At 43.1% G+C, this 21,442-nt stretch overlaps 1 protein-coding gene across 2 annotated transcripts; it reads right to left on the bottom strand.

Annotated features, from left to right (window-relative positions):
• Positions 1 to 8,174: 8,174 nt before the first annotated feature.
• Positions 8,175 to 21,072, bottom strand: chrna11 (cholinergic receptor, nicotinic, alpha 11). 2 transcript variants are annotated; one of them, XM_034545180.1, is made up of 10 exons: positions 20,861 to 21,072; positions 18,911 to 19,050; positions 18,588 to 18,632; positions 18,161 to 18,270; positions 17,991 to 18,070; positions 15,766 to 15,933; positions 15,478 to 15,672; positions 12,897 to 12,983; positions 11,544 to 11,653; positions 8,175 to 10,186 (listed from the first exon to the last, which is right to left on the bottom strand). In XM_034545180.1, exons 1-10 carry the CDS (start codon positions 20,910 to 20,912, stop codon positions 9,464 to 9,466), a joined length of 1,710 nt encoding a protein of 569 aa, XP_034401071.1. In that variant the 5' UTR covers positions 20,913 to 21,072; the 3' UTR covers positions 8,175 to 9,463. The 2 variants fall into 2 exon arrangements, with proteins under 2 accessions (XP_034401071.1, XP_034401072.1); XM_034545181.1 differs by lacking the exons at positions 18,588 to 18,632; positions 18,911 to 19,050; positions 20,861 to 21,072 and having other exon boundaries at positions 17,991 to 18,065; positions 18,161 to 18,209.
• Positions 21,073 to 21,442: the final 370 nt, after the last annotated feature.

The raw sequence follows: 21,442 nt of genomic DNA, 5'->3' as shown, positions 1-21,442 counted from the left end.
AAATATATAGATGATATTATTATTACAGTTGAGCTTAGTTTTGGGTTCAATCAAATGGTTAATTAATGTTTAGATTTAGCCATGATTTGCTTTCAGCCAGTTACCTTGGTGTGTGTGTGTGTGTGTGTGTGTGTGTGTGTGTGTGTGTGTGTGTGTGTGTGTGTGTGTGTGTGTGTGTGTGTGTGTGTGTGTGTGTGTGTGTGTGTGTGTGTGTGTGTGTGTGTGTGTACGTGCACAGACCATGTGTGTGTGTGCACCATGTGTGTGCACTGGGCGTGCGTGTGCACTGTGTGTGTGTGTGTTTGTGCTTGTGCTTGTGCTTGTCCTCTGTGTTCATCATTGACATTGCTGATAAGCTTTTAGGCTCTGATTGGACGTGTCTGATGAGCTGTTGGTGTGAGAGCCAGCAAATGAAGATGGGATTTTGTATCCGTACGACAGCAAAGATGCCAGACAGATGGAGACAAATGGGAGGCGTCTCCTGTTGTCTCGCTAAAGTTCAGCATGGAACACACACACACACATTCCTGATTACATGTTACACGTTTGTGGTTTGAAAACACTGTCGGATATTTAGTTATTTGTCATCCAGGCAATACATGGATGTGTTTCTCACACACACACACACACACACACACACACACATCAAGGATAGCTGGATTGTGACACTCTGCAATGTGCAGATTGCTGGATGGTCATTTTGACAGCCAGAGTAATAGCCAATTTAGAGATGGATGACATAAGAATTGGAGCTGTTCAACCATAATGATTTTGTTCTTCTTTACAAGATGCAGAGGGAGATGCAGATCGAGGTGGTGTGTGTGTGTGTGTGTGCTTTTCTGTCCTCTGCTCGTACTCTCCAGGTTGGTCTCCCGTCAACTTAGGGGGGATGTGGTTGCCGTGGCAGCGCCATGTTGGCTCAACCTGGCCTCTGTTGGTTTGATTCCTGTCAGTCAAATGACTCACTCCCCCAATATTGTATTCAAAGCAGCGTTTTTTGTGTGATGTTTGTTCTCTGTCCCCGTGGCTCATGCTGCTGTGAATAGGCTTTTAGAAAAGCTGCTGGTTTTTCCTTTTTCTCTCTATTTTTGTGTTTCGGGTCGTCTTGCCTGCGCCAGCTGTCATCTTCCACTCCGTCTCGGTCACCGCCAGGTGCGCATTCTGTCAGTTGTTGTCCGTTTCTGCCATCAGTGCGATAAATGTCATTGTAACAGTGTTTAGGTGAACGCAGAGCGATGACAGGAATGTTAAGAAGCACGTCTTTGTATGGTCGGCCCGTGTTTGTTCGTCAGTGTGCGCCGTGCCGTGCTACCTGTGTTAGTGTTTGAGATGCTGGGCAGCCGTGGCTCGTCAGGGAACGATTATTTACAAAAAGAGGGTTGAAGTCCACACGGGACTCGCTTGATGGTACAGCAGACAAGGTGGCAGTAGAATAAATAAAAAAAGAACTTGTCCATGTGTGGACGGCACGTGAGGCTCAGGAAGTTGGCGTTCATCACAACCGAAATGCTCGTCTGAAGGATGCTGTTGCTATAGTAACGCATCAGGTTTTGGAATCTCGTGCCAAATCGGCGCTGATTTCCATCAGATATTGGCAGATATTGTGTAAGATGTTTTATTGTCAAATTCTACAGCATTTCAGAGTCCAGTGTTCGAAGAGCCGCCACGTTGGTCTCAACATCTGTGTCGACCGGACGGCCCTCGACCTCTGGATCGAGGGCACTAGCTGCTGGTTTCCCCATTTCAGCTGACTGGTGCTACCTATGACTGACATGAAGGGTGGCTGTACGTGCGGTTTTAACAAGTGTTAGCCTTTGTGATATTAATTTCTGCTCATTGCTTTGACACACAGGGCAGTAGGCAGTGACTTTAATGAAAGACCTAAGCCTTGTCTGTCTGTCTTCAGCATAACCTGTAAATAGTTGTTTTGAAAAGAAAAAGAGAATATCTCTTGGACAAAATGCACTCTTGTTTCTCCAACTCCAAAACTTTTATTTATTTAAACAGAAATTCTAAAGATTGGGGAAATGATGGTGTAGAAAGCTCGAGCCACCTTTGATCATTAATTGTGTGCGTATGGAGTGTAGCTACTAAATGAAACCAGCTGTTTAAAAGAGAGGCGGCATCTAAAACATCATCAATTAACACCTGATGCTGAACTAGGCTACTAAATGGAGAGTTTTATATCTAAAACAAAACACATGAAGGTTTACTAACCAATATTAGAAAAAGGAAAAAAAGGTTTGAAAATGTTGTGTAGAGTAATAAATTGTAACAATATTTTAAATAAAGTTATATATTGGGAACAAATGCTGACGGTCTGAACTTATTTATTCTTTCATTGTGGACTTATTGTGTTTATGGTGTCATCTGAATCAGCTTCCAAGGGTCTTTTTTACCAGCTATTAAATAATAAAGCCCTCGGCTTGTGGATTGTCTTCCTTTCCAGTGGGACCCGGCCAATGTCAAGACCGTCTTCCTACAAAGACATAAAGCAACAGCAGTGCTCATCTGAGACCAATTCACTTCTGGACGTAAAAAAGACCAGTGCATAATATAATAATGATGATGATGATAATAATAATAAGCTTTTATTGTATTTAAATTTCAATTGGTAAAAAATGTTCCAGCGACGCTGAACAAATTGCTTTTAAAGAGCGCTTCTTCTGTGAGCTGCCAAGCAAGCGGACGGTTTGTTTGAACCGCCTCGCGTTGAGATAAGTCGTCTGTGTAGGAGGCATTTATGCAAATGTGGTTAATATAGAGACGCTGGTCGTGAAGGTTCACAGCTGAACTGCTTGTCACCGAATGTGAGGGGCTCGAGCTAATTTGACAGTGATTTTCTTTTTTTTGTCATTTCTCAACACTTTGGTGTTAAGCCTGCTGGAGGAGATGTGACGAGGAACACGTGTGACAGTGTTCCCTTTGCAGATGTCTGGAGCCTGAAGGGGTAAATGTGCCACTTCTATTCTTTGGGAGCTTTAACGAACGACAGACCAAAGACACTGTTCTTGATGAGTAGAGGTCTCATTTATGAACAGCAGTGCTTCTCTCCAGTCTACCATCCACGCTTCCATTTAAATGAGCACACTTCCTGCCTGAAAACAGGAAAGGGAGGCGGTGCTGTGCGGTACATAACGGATCTGATCAAAGGTCCACAGGCCCCATTATTCTGGCTGAGCAACGGGAAAGGTGACACACATGCCGAACGGGTCTCCATGTCGCTCGCTGTGCTCCACGTGATTCAAACCAAAGATACAGGGCTTCTTAATGGACCCATGGAACTACAACATGTTGTGTGCATTGGCACTGCTGAGGTGACAACGCTAATCTCATTGGTCTGACATGGGCACGATATGCTGACTGCAGGCTGACTTTACTCACTTTCCATTGTTCTTATGCCCAACCAGAGAGAATCTAGACTGTAAACTCGCTCGTGTGCATATTCAATGTACTGTTAATCCTTATTAAGACCATAAACTAAGTTACTAAGTAGCATGCAGAGTCGTAATACTTGCCTGTAGTAGCTCTTAAGTTATTTTGCAAGCATAACCTCGAACCTTAGAATCAACTCAACTGATAGTTGGTTGATATTGAGTTAAGACTCCAGTAATAACCAGTAAGCACTGATTTGACGATTTGGGGGTCAAATTTAAAGTCCATGATCAATACTGTCAACGTTGTGCTTCTTCTTTGTTTCTTCTTGTTTCGCTGTAAAACACTGAACATTAATAGTTTTACTTTCTTTTGCTCCACTGAACAACAAACGTTGTTAGGAGGGGAATTAGGAGCCGCTTCACATTGAAGTGTAGCCGTTTATGTTCACTTGTTTTCAAATGAAATGTGAATTACCAAATTAATCCTCCCTGGCATCACTTTGAACAGTTTGTAGTGTACTACGTTATTTTCAATGAGCAGTCTAAATAAAGGGAGAGCATTAAGACCTCAGATGGCGTTCAATAAGGGAAACCTTTCTTTCTTCAGTCGGCTGGTTTTTACCTGTCGGGCTGCAAATAATGTCCTCAGGCTCTTGGTCACACCTGAGGGTAGAAGTGTTGAGTCCACTTAACGTCCACTTAACGTCCACTTGTGTCGAGGCTGCAGTGAAACCGGATCTAAAATCTCAAATAACGTTATGTAACAAAAAAATCCTGCATAATTATGTAATGTGTAATTAAAAGGCATAACAGCTTCAAACCCAGACTCCTCCTAGCAGTCCTGGATTATCCCTGTTTGTTTTTCCTAATTTTAGTAAAGCCAATTGAGTTGCAGTAAATTGCAACTGCATTCCCCAGAGAGGGCCAACTAAGGACGAGTTAGTTGCATAAGATATGAATATGTGCATCAAACGTCCGGAGTCATGAAATTGAAATACAATTGTATGCTTATTACAGTACTTTGGGTTGCATCAAACTATGGCACAATTTTTGATAGGTCTGCTTCACCTCAAGCACAAATCTGCACCTATTTGACCTATTTTATACCTATTTTCTTTCATATTTTGGTCCCAGGTTGTTAATATAATTTACTATAGCGCTGTAATGGTGAAAAGAATAGTGTCTAAAATAATCAGTTTCCGTAAGCGTGATGATTTCCAACCTGATTGCAGATTCATCACATGAAATTAAAGTATGAAAGTATAAATAGTGGCTCAACCATGACATACATTTTTTCCCGTATGAATTTTTTCCTCGTGGAACAATTGTTATCTCGGCCTCCTTTTTATAAAGTTTCGATCGTTCTTTTTTAAAATCACAGAATTTGATGAAAGTGAGTATTAGACTCCTTCGTTCATTGTTCACAGTGCAAGTGACATAGATAAAAAATTCCTCAATAACTAAACATATGCCTTTGCCAATGCTGGCAGGTCCCTGGGTAGAAATTAGTTGGAAGGAACCTCAAGATTGAAGTTATTTGTAGCTTTCCTTGACCTGTCGGGTGTATTATATCCTAATACAAGCTAGCAGTCCAGTAATAAACCAGAGTACTGTAGCCAGTACCACAGAGAGCAACCGGCCACTGTTGACTTATTGTTTAAGAGGTCTGCGTTCCTCTGGTCGGACACCTCATGTCCACTTAGCCTTGTGACCGAGGGGCCCGAGCTCTGGATGGAGGTCTGTAAAGTGAATGAATGGCTGCAGGAGGAATCGACCCTAACGACACATCTGGAGTGGGCTTACTGGTAGGAGTGAGCATCCATCACCTTCTGGAGCATCTCTCTCGCTCTCTCTCTCTGTCTCTGTCTCTCTCTCTCGCTCTCTCCCTCCCCCCCTCGCTCTTCCCGCTCTCTCTCTCTCTTTCTCTCTCTCCCTCGACCTCTCTCCTCCCGCTCTCTCTCTCTCTCTCTCTCTCTCTCTCTCTCTCCCTCTCCCTCTCTTCCTCTCCTGTCTATGTCTCTCTCTCTCTTCCTTCTCTCCCTCTCACTTCCTCTCCTGTCTCTGTCTCTTTCTCTCTGTCTCTCTCTCTCTCTCTCTCCCTCCTGCTCTCTCTCTCTCTCTGCTTCTCGTCAGCTGTATCGACCAGCGCTTTAGGCCCTTGGTAATTAAAAGGCATTGATCGGCCTCAGCAGCAAGATGTCGGGGAGCTTTCATGCAGCAGAGCACACTGGGACCCTGAGAGAGAACAGGTGTGCGTCTAAATATGCATGTGCTTCAACTTGTGTGCAGTGAGTTTAATGTAGATTATGAATGAAGGTTTAGTCTTTTCTCAGGTTTATGTGTTGACTTCTTGCTGGTTCATTTGTATGCTCTGCAGTGATTGCAGAGTGAGGCCTAATGGGCCTCCAGTGAGGTCCACTTGAATTACCCCTCTGGTAACGTATCTGGGAGAAAGCTCTAGGTCAGCGAGCTCTTGTTAAATCACAATTGTGGGGTGAGAGAAAAACAACAACAACTGATTTATTTTACGCATACGCAAACCCTGAGGCTCATCTTTCCCATGGACACACACACACACACACACACACACACACACACACACACACACACACACACATCATCTTCACACACGTTCTCACTCTTCTTTTATTCCATCTGAGTGAACACAGTAAATCTAAGTGCTGCTAGATTGCTAACACTGCACATTTTGGACCTCAGAGAGAAAGAGTTAGTTTGTCAAACTGAGGGTTCTGAATAAGGACCAGCACACTCCTATAAATACACCCTCGACTCTTTATGGGTCTGGCACACTGACTGAGTGAGGGCCACACGTCAACCCCACACAGTCCGCCTGCTTGATTGACATATAGCTGCATGAAATTATGTCTATAATTTCTGTTTATCTCTGTAGTATATATTTTCCCTTGTGGTGTGATATACTGCAGTGGCCTTTCATTTGAGGTCTGTGACTGAGTTATGCTGGTCTGAGTACCCATCTCCCCTGCATCTGTCCCCCTCCCCCCCCCCCCCCCCCCCCATCTCATCCCTCCCTTCTCTCCTCTCCTTCCTGAACGAGTGATCAATTAAGACCCTGTCCAGTTCTCACTGGGCGTCAGCACTTTCTCTCCTCCTCTTATCACTTAGGGATAGGGAGCAGCCCAAAGGTGTTATAAAAGAGGGAGAATCCTTTATTTTCAGGATGAGAAGTGTACAGATGTCAGGGTTTAGGTGTTGGTATGTGCTGGAAGCAAAATATCCTTCTGCAAACCTCCCAGCAGGAAGTTTACTATCCGCCTGCTGGGAGACTCGACTCCATTGAGAAAGAGAGAGGAGATAGAAGATGACGAGAGGTATAGAGATAAAGTATTTTTACAACGGTCTCTACACTCTATGTGGATAGTAAATGTCAAGCCGCCAGAAACAGTGTCGGTCAGGAATGTATTAAACATATTTTGGCCTGTTGGATCGTTGTGCTTAAGCAAACTTTAATGAACTCCTTACAGGATAAGGCTGCCAATATTATTTACTTTTCTCATTGTCATCAAATCCCCTGAAAATACCAAAATACTACTAACAAGTATAGTCTGTAAAGCCATCGTCTGTAATTGCGTATTTCCACTGTACCATAGACCATCAACATTATTTTTCTAAAAGCCTACTTTGACCCCTGCTCTTACACCACTTTAAGCAGCCCTGTTGTCATGGAGATGCAAATCCCGACTGTGCCAAGTCAAACCGTGTCAAGCCAAGCCAGCATGTGAAAGGAAAAGGTCTTTAGAGTCAGTCCTACATCCACCGGCCTGCTAATGGAAATACTCACACATTCAGCCAAAAGTAGTTCCCAACAAATGGCCGTTTACTCCTGTTTGAGTGCTCTGCTGTTTTAGGAAAAGACTCAACATGAAACTACACGCTTACCTGATTTTAAGTATTAGAGACAAATGGGCAAGGGGCTGTATGTCACAATGGAACATAAATTTTTTTTTTCATGGGATATGTCGATGGAGTAACTCTTGAAGCTTGTTTGGTTTTTGATGAATTCCTCCAACGACAGAAGGTTAACTTTTCTATGTCTTTGCTTTGAATGAATCGTGAGCTCAGCGTATCGGTGGGTGTCTCTCAAATGCAAGAAAACGCACGTTATCCATATTTTAATGGCTAAACATTTGTTTTCACCACTTATGTTGTGTGTGTGCTACGTAGGTTGGTACCTATATGTGCATGAATCAATAGACTACTATTTGATTTACCTGTTTTAATCAAAAATGTCTCCATTTATTTCCACTTGCTGTATCCACATGAAAAGTTAGACAATCTGACACGATCTTGGAATCAGTTGAGCATTGAGAGACTCAGCACTAACGTTGCTGAATTGTACAGACCAGAGTTGTTAAAGGGGCACTTTTCAGCTAGACTTCTGACTCATGACGCATCCTTTTCTTTTAATCTTGGGCCGTGTCCAAAATCACTCCTTTATTGACTCTTTGACTATTCCCTTTGTAATAGTGGGATTGTTTACAGACATTGTTCATGCCACAGACATTCCTCTCTGGATTAGGGTTAAGAAACTCGATACAGTGCAATGGGAATGATTTTGAACACAGTCATAAAAGGTAGAATAAAAGTAGATTTGAAGTTTGATATAATCAAATTTCTCTGCAAATTGAAAATTGTGTTAGACCGACATCCATGAATTAAACTAAGTTAGACTAACCTTGCATTCAGCACACATTCAAACTGTGAGCAGACAACTCAAATAATCTCAAACCCAAACTTATAAAGCCTTTTAAATCAACACTTTATTGACTGGACTCAATTTTATGAAAATACAGCTCCATTAAAATCATTTTTTTCATTTTAGATATGTGTGAAATCCTTATTTAGCTATAACCTTTTGAAGGTGTCTGACATAAATTTGATAGGATGTTGCTTCTCCATATAAAATTGTGGATTTTGAACGATTCAATTTGTCCCTCTCTTGTTCTTTAAAGACCTGACCTCCCATTTCAGTTATTAAACCTATAATACGAGATCCAATGAGATCTGTTGGTCCATTAGGACCTGCCAGATACAGTTAGGTAAGTGCTTCATGGTTATTATTGGTTCAAGCCTCCACTGTGGTGCAGTTACTGGCCATTGTGTGGTTTAAGACCGGTTAATTCAGTTTCCCGGTCTGGATAAGCGCTGCACACTGAGCCCGCTGTGAAGGAGCTTTTGATCTCTGCTGATTGGTGCGGATTAAATCGCCTCAAAGAGATAAGGCCTTGGAAATATAAAGTGGTTTGCGTCAAGCAGAGAGGGCACATCATCTTTTAAAAGCGTTTTAGTCTTAAAGATTATCCAAGGTCTTTCAATTTGACGGTCATTAGATGAATGTGATTGAATAATGGATGAGATCCTCTCTGCTACCCCACCTTCTGTCCAATTGTATATATCCGAGCACCAAGCTGTTTTCTCCTCCTAACCAATGTCCCAAGCTATGAGGTCTCGTTCATTCAACATCGCTTCCTTGGTGTCTGTAAAAATGATTTGTATCCTCTCCCGACGCTCTCTTCCTTACACCACTTTAAATGATGCAGTCCGTTCTCAACATGTGGGAGTGACCAACCGTCTTCTACAGATATATGTCTTATCTATCTGCCTGTCTCCTTATCCCTCTTACTCTCAATCTCTCTCTTGCTTTAGGAGCTTTATTACTGGACTAATATTCTTCTCTTCCTTTTTCTCTTAGTGACTCTTTCTTTGTCCTCATTTTTGTGTGTAAAGTCTTTGAAATAACCACAAGAATCCATTTCATCTTGTCAATAATCTGATAAAGCACCCTGCTCACCCTAATCTCATTTTGAGTTCACTCTGTACCCTTCCTCATCTCTTCTTGTATATCGGTTACAAAACAGAATGTATTGCAAAGAAAACCATTAGTTTGTTGTACTATTTCCAAGGTCCTTGCAATCACAATTCACAGAGCCTACAGTCCCGCGGCACATTGTGTTTCCTTGGATCTGGGCCCACTCGATCCTTCATCCTTTATTCAAATTCCGTCATTCTTTTTCCACGCTTCTCCTCCTCCTTTTTCCTCTTTGCTTTCAAACAAAGTCTTTTGAAATGGCGTCCACAAAGTTGGGAGCTGACATGAGGATCGAGATGGTGCCTATGATGTTGAAAACGCTGAACGCCACCAGGCATAGACGATCGATTACAGCCCCGGCAAATTTCCACTGATCGGCAACGCTCTCGTCCTCGTCCTGCTCCCGGAAACGGTCTGCCATGTAACGCACCTCCTCCAAGATGGCCTGTAGCTGGGGGTCTCCTATCCCTGCAGTCGAGCACCCGCCAAGCCCTCCGGGTCCTCCTCCAAAGCCCCCACCACTGGAGATGGTGCTGGGGCAGCCGACATTATCCATATTGGGGATGGGAGGTGGTGAGGAGCTGCAGAACTGAGATGGGAGGTGAGGAGGCGGGCTACCTGGTACCCGCGGAGGCCCTGTGGAGATGTTATTTCTCTGGAGAGGCTCTGAGAGCATTGAAGGGTCCTCCATGCTCTGGAAGCCCATGTAAAGAAGGTTCCTGTTGTTGTTCGCGCTCGATTGGGTGTGGAGGTAAGGATGCCCGGCATGGAGAGGAGCCAGGTTCTGTGGGTGCAGTGGATGGAGGGTGGGGTCCGGTGGATTTGGGATGCTCCCGCTCTGGGAGCTCGAAGAGCATCGCCGCAAGTGGGGGGCACACGGGGGCCGCTCCGGGTCGTCGTTCTCGCCCGGTCGCTTCATACGCAAGAACCACGCGACCCACTGCAGCAAGACGAGCTGCACCTGGAGAGAGAAAGACAGAGAAACTGAGGTATGTCAAGATGAGAGTGGAGGAGACGAAGTAGCAGAGCAGAAGTAAATAAAAGCCTACGAGTAAACAAAGGAAAATACTGTCGACGCTGTAAAGCATTGAGCGCCACCACACAATCATAACCCCCTACACGTTTTGACCTTCACATAACACTAGTCGAGCTCGGTGAATAGCCTCATTTGTCGTAGATTGATGGTCGTAATATCTCCAATCTTACATCTTGTTTCAAAATGCAGCCGTACTTGTATAAGTCGAGGTATGAGGTCCTTGCCAGGGACGCCCAGTTAAAGTGCCTGAGACAGAGAAGATTTTTGGCTTTAACTGTGCTTCCAGCAGAGAGGACATAAACCGTGGAATTATTGAGATTGACTGTCAGATTACGGTGTACTGGGCCTCCAATATTGTCTCAGTTAACCGCAGCATGAGAATAAAGAGAAGATTAGCTCGTTCTATTCTTCTCTCGTTTCCTCAACATGAAAACGAACCTCCCTTGGAAAGAGACGACATGTCCAGCAGCATCCAGATGTGTGTTTGACATCTAATGGGAAGCTAATGTCCAGATGAGTCTCCACCGAGTCGTTTACCGGTGAGGGAACGGTCCCTGTTGCGGCTGCTGTGGATGTTGTTTTTGACCAGGCTGAACTGTGCTGGTTCGGTGCTCTGGTCTGAACCTTATTATTTAGCTTGTTAATTGGCCGTCGGATTTCCTCAACATGCCATTCATCAACAGAACGTCCTTCAATGCGTCGATAAATGCAGCATCAGCACTCTCATGCAGCCTGCTTTTTGTACATACATATCGATAAATGTAGACCTGCTAAAACAATGTCATGTTATATTTAATTTGTTGATTAGAATTACAAGTTGGCAATACCAGCCAATATCTTAAACAATAACATGTATATATCATGTCTTAATTTCAGACCTTTTTTCCCACATTTCACATTTGTTACATGATCACACTTTTTTCTTTAAAGGCAAGAAAGAAGCGCATGGTGGAACGAGTCAAATCCAGCCGCATACATATCCATAGTGCTTTGAAACACACTCCTGCTGAAGACTGCGGCGAGGCCTTTGTTGAACACCCTCAGGTAGACTGACATGAATGAGTCACAGCCGAGGAAGTCGCAGAATGAAAGATGTCAAGGATCCTGGCAGGTAGCGCTGACGGATTGTTAGCATGAAAATGGCAGAGCGTGTTATACGATACGAATAATGACGTGACATTGAGATTAATAATAGGGAGACCAACCATTAACAAGACTTAACCCGCTGCACAGCATGACGTGTGTAACTCATAGTACATGTGAGGTTATGATGAAGACTCACCCATTTCGGCATGTTTCCTCCATTCGGATCGTGGTGATGATACTGCAGTACCACCACTGTGGCAATGACTGACATCCCAACGATGACCATTATACTGGCAAAGTACTGACCTGGAGGAGATTATGGAACAGCGTAAGTTTCATTTTACGCACAATCTAATACCTACTTGCATATTGGCCATAGCAGGTTCTGATTGGGCACACAGACCAATAAAAGTCCAAAGAGAAAAGCATTTAGGTTATCATAAAAACATATTTTCATGTTCAGTTTCTCCCCAATTTTAGTCAAAGTGAACACATCCTTTGTAACATATTGTCATGCCAACCTGTGACCTGCTACCGACCTGCACCACGTGCCTGCTAGGATCAACATTGTGATGTAAAAACAAGGAGCAGATTAAGACTGCATCAGGGTAGTTCATTTTAATTAAAGGAATTATGCTGAAAGCAGCTCTCCGGTGATTATAACTCGACAGCTCTTTTTTTAAATTTGTAATGACCAGGATTTGTGTCTTTGGGCAAAGATTGCCTTGTATCTGTATCTGGCTGCAAACTCAGATCAATAAATATAATATCCAGTGGCAGTGTGCAATCAATTTAGCCAATTAAAATTTAAAGCGAGCAGATGGCAAAATTCATGTTTTTGGGGCATTTTCTGGCTTTGCCACTGTTTCGTAATATGTTGTAATTGTGTTTTTCTCTTCTGAAGATGAGTCTTTGGAGAGAGGACGTGATGAACCTGGGATCTCACTGCCATGGTAGCAGACTCTAGCAGACCCTATGGAGGACAACGTTGGTCAGTCCAGGCTGAAACAACTCAACAAGTACTGGATGGACCGCAATGAAATGTTGTCATTCATGGCTTCAAGAATCCCCTGAGGTTTTACGTGCTGCCACAATAAGGTTGACATTTGTGGTTTGGAATGAGTCGATTATGGGAAAACAATTATTGCCACGATATTTTGTAAAGACGATGTCCCCCTCAGGATAAATTGTGATAACTTTGGAACTTTTTGTGTTGAGCCGTCATCAGGTCAAAGGGCCAATCCATCCATTTTGGTTTATTAAATGATGCATGCAAACATCATCATTGTACCGTTGACATTGTCATTTTTGTTCTGTGCTAATTATCACATGTTCTCATGCTAACACACAACCACCAGAGGCTCCTTCCTTCTGTGCCACTTGGTATTACTGCAGGGAGAGTTAACACTGTCAGATGGAGACGTCTTGATTTCATATTGACAATTGTTAAATGTTTCAATGTCACTGTAGCAATGTCATAAGTCATAAGGAGCTCATAAAGGACCATGTGAGCTACTCGTGTAAACATGCACACAAACATGTCACATACCGATGAGAGGGACGGAGTCAGATGTGGCCGGCATGATCTCTGCAACCAGCAACATGAACACCGTCAGGGACAGCAAGACAGTGATGCCTGCAGATAGACAGACAAACAGACAGATAGATAGATAGATAGACATATAGACATATAGACAGACAGATAGACAGACAGACAGATAGACAGATAGATAGATAGATAGATAGATAGATAGATAGATAGATAGATAGATAGATAGATAGATAGATAGATAGATAGATAGATAGATAGATAGACATATAGATAGATAGACATATAGATAGACAGATAGATAGATAGACAGACAGACAGACAGTTAGACAGATAGACAGACAGACAGACAGATAGATAGATAGATAGATAGATAGATAGATAGATAGATAGATAGATAGATAGATAGATAGATAGATAGATATAGAGACAGACAAAGAGACAGATAGACAGACAGACAAACAGACAGACAGACAGACAGACAGACAGACAGACAGATAGACAGACAGACAGACAGATAGATAGATAGATAGATAGATAGATTAGATAGAGTAGCGGCACTTTCTAGTGAGAGCGTGTTTTTGTCATTTTGATAAATGGTCACACTCGGGATGAGATCACATTCAATTTATATAAATAACCAGCTAACGCTCATACAGTGAATTACTTCTTGACATTCTGTAGCTCGACCGCAAAAAACACTTCCGTGCAGCAAATAGCCATTTTTTAAAGTTGTCCTAACTCTGATTGCTATATAAGAACACACACCTCACACACACCTCACACACACCTCACACACGCCTCACACACACCTCACACACTGCACTGAAACTCATCTCCATCTTCATTTATCCACCTCCACACTATCTGTCTCACTTCTTCAACAGACAGAATGTAAGGAGTGCTTTGTTGGCGTAACTGTCCCCATACAGAATTAAACCCCTTGGCCGAGAGATGAAATATGAGCGTCCTTTAAAGATATTGGGAAAATTAAAAATGCTGCTTTCATGGTGCGTTCTTTCTCATAAATGACACTTATTCTTTTAAAAAGCAGGCCCCTCTCACCCTAAAGGCCCAGCCCGTTTGTCGCTGGGTTTCCTCCATCAAGAGGGTGACATTGAGTATTTTCCTGGAAGGCTGTGTGTAAGCTCTCTTCCTAAAATTAATTCACTAGCCCTAATTACATCAATGGCTTTATGTGCCCCGTGTGTAAGACTTGGCATTATTTTGTGTGGAGAAATGCTGCGTAATGCCTCCTGTATTGAGGTTAAGGATATGCTGTGACAAAGCTGCCGTGGCTTCCCTCTGAGTTCCCTCTCAGACAATATTGTTTAAGAAAAAGCATTAATGATTTATCATTAGTATTATGGTGTAGGAGGTGAGTGATCGGACTGGTACAAACTAATTAAACTAATTATAAATTGTTAGAAAATAGTAAGAAATTCCATCGTAGTTTCATAGAGCATTTTTTTGTCCCACCAAAAAAAAAAGAAAGATAATCAATTTGCAATAATCGTTTGTGAAAATGAAACCAGGTCATTTAGCTTTTTTGTTTTTAAATGATTATCAAAATAATTGCCATTTCTATTGCCTATCTATACGATCGATGGGCATCTCCTCTCAGCGCACGGTCAGATAATCTGGAGTCTGGTGAGGTGAACATCATCCATCTTGTCCTCTAAACAGGTTGGGGCGGATATTAAAATGTATTTGCAGCTGCTGTTTGATGGCGCCACCGCTCCCTCTCTCTCTTCCAGCCCATTATTGTGCGATTTGGTTGTCTCCCACCTTCCATCAGTCCTCCCTCTCTCTTTTGTGCTGTCCTGTCTCATCCTTTTCAAATTCTTCCTGTGTTCCCCCTTCTCCACCTTCCCACAACCCATCTGCTGCGCCTGTATTTCTCATCTTTATATTTCATCTTGTAATCCCTTTTGTCTCTCAGCTCCACCATTTCTCCCTGTGCCTCTTTAACCCCGCCCTGTAGTCTTCTGCACCATCGCTTCATTTCTTTTCGCCTTTTCTCTAGAAAGGTTTCTTTTTTGTGAATGCTTAGTTCTGCACACCACGGAGCACGAGCGCTCCCAAGCTGGAGACGTCCACGGACCCTTCGTGGGTAGGTTGGTGATGGAAGGGAGTGTCCTTGACTTTTTAATGTAGACTTTACATTTAGTCCCTAACTCTTCTCCTGTACGTCATGTTTTATTAACCTTACCAAACGTCTAATTGTGTTATCTGAGGTTGTTTTCGGTCTCATGTGCCTTATACAATAGATCACAATAGATATGAAGCATATCTTTCTTCTTTTTTTCTTTTTTAATTCTTATGTGAATGCATCTCCTTCCACGCAAAACACACACAGGGTACCTTTAAGAGTATTTATGACTGACCAATGGACTTTATTTGAGGAAACCGGGAACAACATCAGACACCACCATGATGAAGGCAAGATAGACACACTGGTCTGCACCCCGCTGACCCCGCTGACCCCGCTCCTCAAGATAAAAACAGACATGTCAATCGAACAAGCTTTCTTTTCCCACTTCTCTAGTTCGTCCGCCATTGCTCTTTCTGACCTACTCACCCAGTGAGATCTTCTCCCCAGAGTCAGCTGGCAGCACAAAGATGAGCAGGGTCATCGAAGACAGCAACACACAGGGAATGAGCAGGTTCAGGGCGTAGTAGAGCGTCCGTCGGCGTATTGTCACAATAAACGTCACATCCGGGTAAGGCTCCTTACAACAATCATAGAAGGCCTCGCTTCTGGTGCCGGGAACTCCTGGAGGAACAGTGACACAGAGAAATGGACTCTTTTGCTCTGTGACAGGATGTTCTACATGAGGATGCAATGCAAATGCTTCACCGTCCTCACCAATCAAGTCCCACTCTCCATTGGGCATGTAGCCTGAGATGTCAGCATCGTTCATCTGGAGGTCCAGCAACCAGCCGTCATACGTCCATGAGCCGAACTTCAGCTCACACTTCTGGATGTCAAAAGGGAACCAGCGAACGTCCACGTTGCAGGTGCTCATAAAGATTCCTGAGAAAAAGACAAATAAAAGACAAAAGAAGCGGAGGCCGAGTGTCAACGCTCTGCAATCGGTTGACTAAATGACCACGTTGACCGCTGCAGTTTCATTTCAGAGGGGACGAGGTGAAAAGTGACCCCTTGTGTTTAAAGAAAACCTGTCCTGAACCAAGCAGCATGTCAGCAAGAAGCATTCATTCATTTCATATCCATCCATCCATCTCCAATGACTGGGCTCTGAACTCAGCCACCTTATATTTGTATAGGGTGTGGAAAGTGCGGCATCACAAGACTACGCACTGCCATTGGATTTATTTTTATTTTTTTTTGCAAGTCTACAGACAGTTTACTCACTCTATTTTGAAATTGAGTTTGCAGGCTAGAGAGGTGAAAGCAAAGGCTAGATTAGAAACAAGCAACTATCTCGGCAGCATGGCCACCAGCAGGTTTCAGAAACCCAGCTCTGCAAACAAATGCTGTTTCTGCGCTCATCAACAGTCACACTGCAAAAGGTGATCGTGCCCCCTGCCCTAATTGTAATACTAATTTTACTATGCAAAATAAATGCCTTCACAATGAGTACGTGTTGACTCGAGCACATGATCCTAAAGACACTCTGGTTTCCACCCCCGAACAAAGAATCACAGGGATCTTCGCAGTGGTCGTTGGCAAACTCCAGCCCTTAAAGTAATTAGTGAAATAAATGAATCAAGCCTTGTGGAGACGTTCATTATGAGGCTGCCGATTATGCAAATCAGTCGACAGAGTGGAGGTTAGCAGGTTGAAGGCTGCTTTCAAAGCAGAGGTTGATCCCGATCCCCAATGTTAGTGTTATCAATACATGTCCTTTTTACATACCCCTTGCTCTCTCAAATCCAGTTACTGACAGCCACGTCTTGTCTTTGGGGAGTGTGTGTTTATAATTACTGCTGTGATGAACTTACTGGGGCACTAAAAACTCAATTATACGAGTAGTTCTGTCTACCTTCGCAGTCCACTGATCCGTGCTCCTTTATGCACAGTAGGATTTTGTACCTTGCTTCTCATCACAGGTATCCGGTAACCTTGAAGCAACGCTCACAGAAAAGACACCTGGATTTTTCTGCAGTATAATAATTCATCTTTCTTTCTTTCTCTCGCACGGCTCCCAAAATAAAACTCCATCATTCTGAAAATCACTTCCCGAGAATGCATTACAAGACCCAGAGACGAGGTTCCCCGTTTCAAATGTCACCCGATCAAGATAGGAACCCAAACCTGTTACGCCGTCTCTCCCGGAATAGACTGAAGCCCAAACATGCCGTCTTTACCTCCGCCGCTTAGGTTTTCTGCAATTGATGGTGTAGAGCAGACACCTGAGATCCTCCACCTTTCAATTATTTACCATTTGTCAAGCTCCTTCTCCACGCCTGCTACCCACAGACCTGTTGCCTTTTATTTACTGATCATAACAACATAACATTGCAACCAGGCTTGTGTCTCTTTCCCTTTTCATTTCTTTTGAATGCTCCTTTTCTTATTACCTTTTGGAGTGGAATCTCTTTTCTTTATTCTTCCAAAGCTAAATTACGTTATTATCTCTCTTGTTGGCTCTGATCCAAATCTCAGCTTTAGGGAGCTGTATTTACATTCAGCAGTCTATTAATAAACATGAATAGAATTGATAGGGTGGCTTTCTGAGCTGGAAGTTTTTCTTGAGAAGGCCATTTCACCTCAACCCGTCTCCTTGTATACAACCCAGCCTGCTTCTGGTGTACACAGAAATGACAAAGTAAAGATCCCAGGGGAGCCGCTATATTACTATTATTATTATATTTTCACACTTTGTGACAGGAAACGGAAGAAGCGTGCGCCTCCTATTTATAGGTGTTGCTCACAGCGCTGAGAATCTGTAACCGGTGAGAAACAAGCGATGCTGTTTTACTCTAATAAAATATGAATGTCAAATGTACAAACAGGGGAGACATGCAGATATCGCAGGATGAGATGAGGAAGTGGTGGCAAAGGGAGGAAGGAATGAAGAATAGTGAGCGCGTGAAGGAACGATAAAAGAAAAAGAGGCGCCTCACCTGGAGGCAGATACTCGGCGAAGCCGCTGGAGTTCACCAGAACATTGGTCTTGAAGGTGGAGTCAAAGTCGTCATCTGCACTGAGGAAGGACAGGGAAGGAAGTGACACTACGGTGGAAACATGATGTGTTTGTATGAGGCGATAGTTGAGTTGTGTATCCGTGTGTTACCTGTTGTACAGCAGGATGTCTGGGGTCCAGATCTGGTCTGTGGTGAAGCGGAGGTTTTTCACCCCGGGATGTTCGCTCTGGTTCCACTGGAGATAGTGGTCGAACCAACTCTTTAACACACAGAGGCACACAGTCTATCCCACTGCACTGCAGCACAGGCACGCTATCTCAAATCCTCTCAGTCTACTTGGAAGATTCATATTAAAGAGGTTGAACCACATCATTCTCACATAATATTAGTTTTGCAAGTCAAAAAGGTGAACTATTTCTGAAAAACAACTCCACTTTCTGCTCAATTTCAGAGATATCACTAGTTTTTTAAATCCCCCTCCTCTCAATCTCAATCATGATCTTAATGTACTAGTTCAGATAAGAATCTCCTCACATTAGCGACACATTCACTATCGGGTCTCTCAGGGGTCCTTACCATCCGGAGCCACATGTTAGTGGTGAGAACCTGGTTCTTCTCATCCTGCAAAAACATTTAAAAAAAACATTTTTAGCAAATCATTTAAAATCATTTGCTCTCGAGCCAAAAAATTTTGAATCCCTATTTAAGATTGAAGGAATGTTTTTTTATCTCCAAAACCCAAAAGCATTGGGAAAGGTCTCCTATTATCACTGTTATTCTTATTATTCTTATTATTCTTATTCTTATCATTATTGTTGTTGTTGTTTTTGGCATAGATTGCCAAGAAATCCTTCACAGCTTTAAAACGTCCTCATCTTTGTAAAGGCGGCTACACCTACCACGTCCATGATCTGTACCATGCTGAGGGAGAAGACCACGGTGAGCGGGTGGGAGTCGTTGCCCACCGGCCGCTCCATCCGGTTGTAGTCCTTCAGGAGGTTCTTTAGCAGGTTCCTCTGGTGAGGACCCTGCAACGACACTAAAGAGGTCGAAAAATATGTCATCATGCACAAATCGGGGGGAACAAGCTATACTACATGCCATTAAAAAACCCTCTGTATGTTGAAGTTGAGGTCGCCTATGAAGCCCTTAATGACAGATTAAGTCTCTGTTTTCTGTGTAGTAAATAAAAAGGACACCAATCTTTAAGAAAACCTTCGTAAAACTTCACTATAGGGAATCAAATGAGACTTTTTGGGGCGAGAGTACAGACATCCTCATAATAGAAGAACAAAAATCATGTTGCTGATCAAATCAGAAGGTTTAGCCCGAAGGAACTGAACTCGCTTATCTAGAACTACCCGAAGAACAAGGCCAAAAAGAAAAGGAAAGAGAGAGAAACGGGATTTAATGATGAAATTTACAGAAATAAAAAAAGATCTTTTATCTCCGTTAGTCACACTCATCTTGACTTTTAGGGTTTCACATAGGAGGAGAGGTCCAGAATCATATTTAATTATTTAACATTCATTCAACATTCATGTTTTAAATACGGAAGGATATTGACAAACTGGAGAAGGATTCAGAGAGAGCGTGCGGAACAGTCAATAAACAAAAAGACATTAGAAATAGTGTGAACCCTAATTTGGGGATAATTGGTACTAATGATTGTATAATTAGATTAAAATATATATATGTATGGACTAATTCAATAGACTAGAAGGGAGTGTAAGCAGACTGTGAACCAATTCAGGATGAATTAAATGTTTTTCTGTGTTTCCAATCAGTGGGTCCATCATAACACAGCCGAGCTTTGTCCATTTTGTTTAATATTCTAGTTTTTAAAGAACATTATTTAGTTCAAAACATCATTTCTCCAGTCGGTGCAATAGTAAAACAAGAAATGCCTGCTGTTATACAACCTCAATAGAGTGCGAAGCCCGATGCTGAACATACTGTGTGTGAGACATTGTTGAACGGTCTGGAAGATTTCTTTTGTTTGTGACTTTGAAGCTTATTTGTGGGGAATGTCAGGGTTCAACAGGCTCTACGAACTTATGGTTTAAGTCGCAGTAGCAGTGGCAGAAATGTTCATGCATCGAAAGACGGTTTCATTCAAAGCAAAGTCGTGGAAAATCCCTGAAGCCCTTTCCTCAAACCTAGTGTCTTTAAAATTCAGTGTTCGTCAGTATAGTCTGAACCTTCTTTCCCTCTTGTCTCCTCTTGAAAACAAACAACAAGAAAAGCATTTCATTGCCGGCACTTCTGCCTGTGGGGAAAGTTTGCTGGTTTTCTTCTGTCAGCCCCGTCAGCCCTGATATTGACTTCTGCTGCTCGGAGCCCCTCAGCCCCCGTAACGCGTCCTCAACACAGGGAGGCGAGACAGAAGAGACGATCGACATGTGCAGCTGATCTGGGACCTGCTTTCTGTGGGGGTCAAATCTCCTGCCATGCACACAGATTTAGACGGAAAGAGGCTTGTGGAATGAGGAACGAAAAGACATGAAATGTTCTGACTGCTCAGATTTCTCTACACACTGTCTCTGTCAATCTGCCCGTTTAAACATCTCTGAGGTCAACTCAGCATTTTAGTACATCCAACAAAAAAACACAATTTAGAAAAATCCCAGAGATGTCAACAAGAAAGCAACCAGACAAGACGGTTTTTCCCTTTTCTTCTCCTGGAGTCTTTTTTTCTCTACTTTGTGTTCTTATTCCAACAAACCAACTCCAATTCCTGAATTCCCTATAAAATCCCACTTTGAGACTAAAGTGCCGACATTCTGATCCCCGAAAAACATCATGAACGACATAAAGAGAGAGAGAGAGAGAGAGTCGTTCTGGCTTACCGTGAATCAAAGCAGAGAATCCAGAGAGGACCAGAGCCACCGAGTGCCACATCTTGGTGGTGAGGAGCTGGAGAAACGAGGAGGCAGAGGAGGAGAAGCTCCGGATGTTGAAGGAGGAGGAGGAGGCGGAGGAGGAAGGGAGGGAGGAAAGACTAAGGAAGCTGCTGGAGATCCCCCGCTCTGCATCCAGTCGGCATCAGAGGGAAGGAGTTTGAGCGTGTGCTGGAAAAGAGGGGAGCTGAGAGAGAGAGTGCAAGGGGAGGAGGAGGAGGAGGAGGAGGAGGAGATGGTGGATGTGGACTCTCTCTCACTCTCTCTCACTCTCTCTCTCTCTGTCTCCTTGTCTCTCTGGGAGGTGGGACTAAAATGGAGAGCACAAGAGAGATGGGGATATCAGTGATGGGGGTGAATGGGGTTGAAGATAGAGCAGGAGGGGGTGGAGGGAGAGGTTTTAATTGGTCTGTTGCCATGAGTTGACGTTTTTCAAGAACAAGGAAACAGAAATAAATGATGTAAACACCAACGGAGAATTGATTGAAAGTTTGTGATAAGGAAAAAGGTTTACATCCAGAAAAACAGAGA

The sequence above is a fragment of the Cyclopterus lumpus genome, chromosome 11, assembly GCF_009769545.1.
Source record: "Cyclopterus lumpus isolate fCycLum1 chromosome 11, fCycLum1.pri, whole genome shotgun sequence".
In the NCBI taxonomy this organism is placed as follows: Eukaryota; Metazoa; Chordata; class Actinopteri; order Perciformes; family Cyclopteridae; genus Cyclopterus; species Cyclopterus lumpus.
Note: the sequence above shows the minus strand (reverse complement) of the source record. Positions and strands in the feature narration are given on the sequence as shown.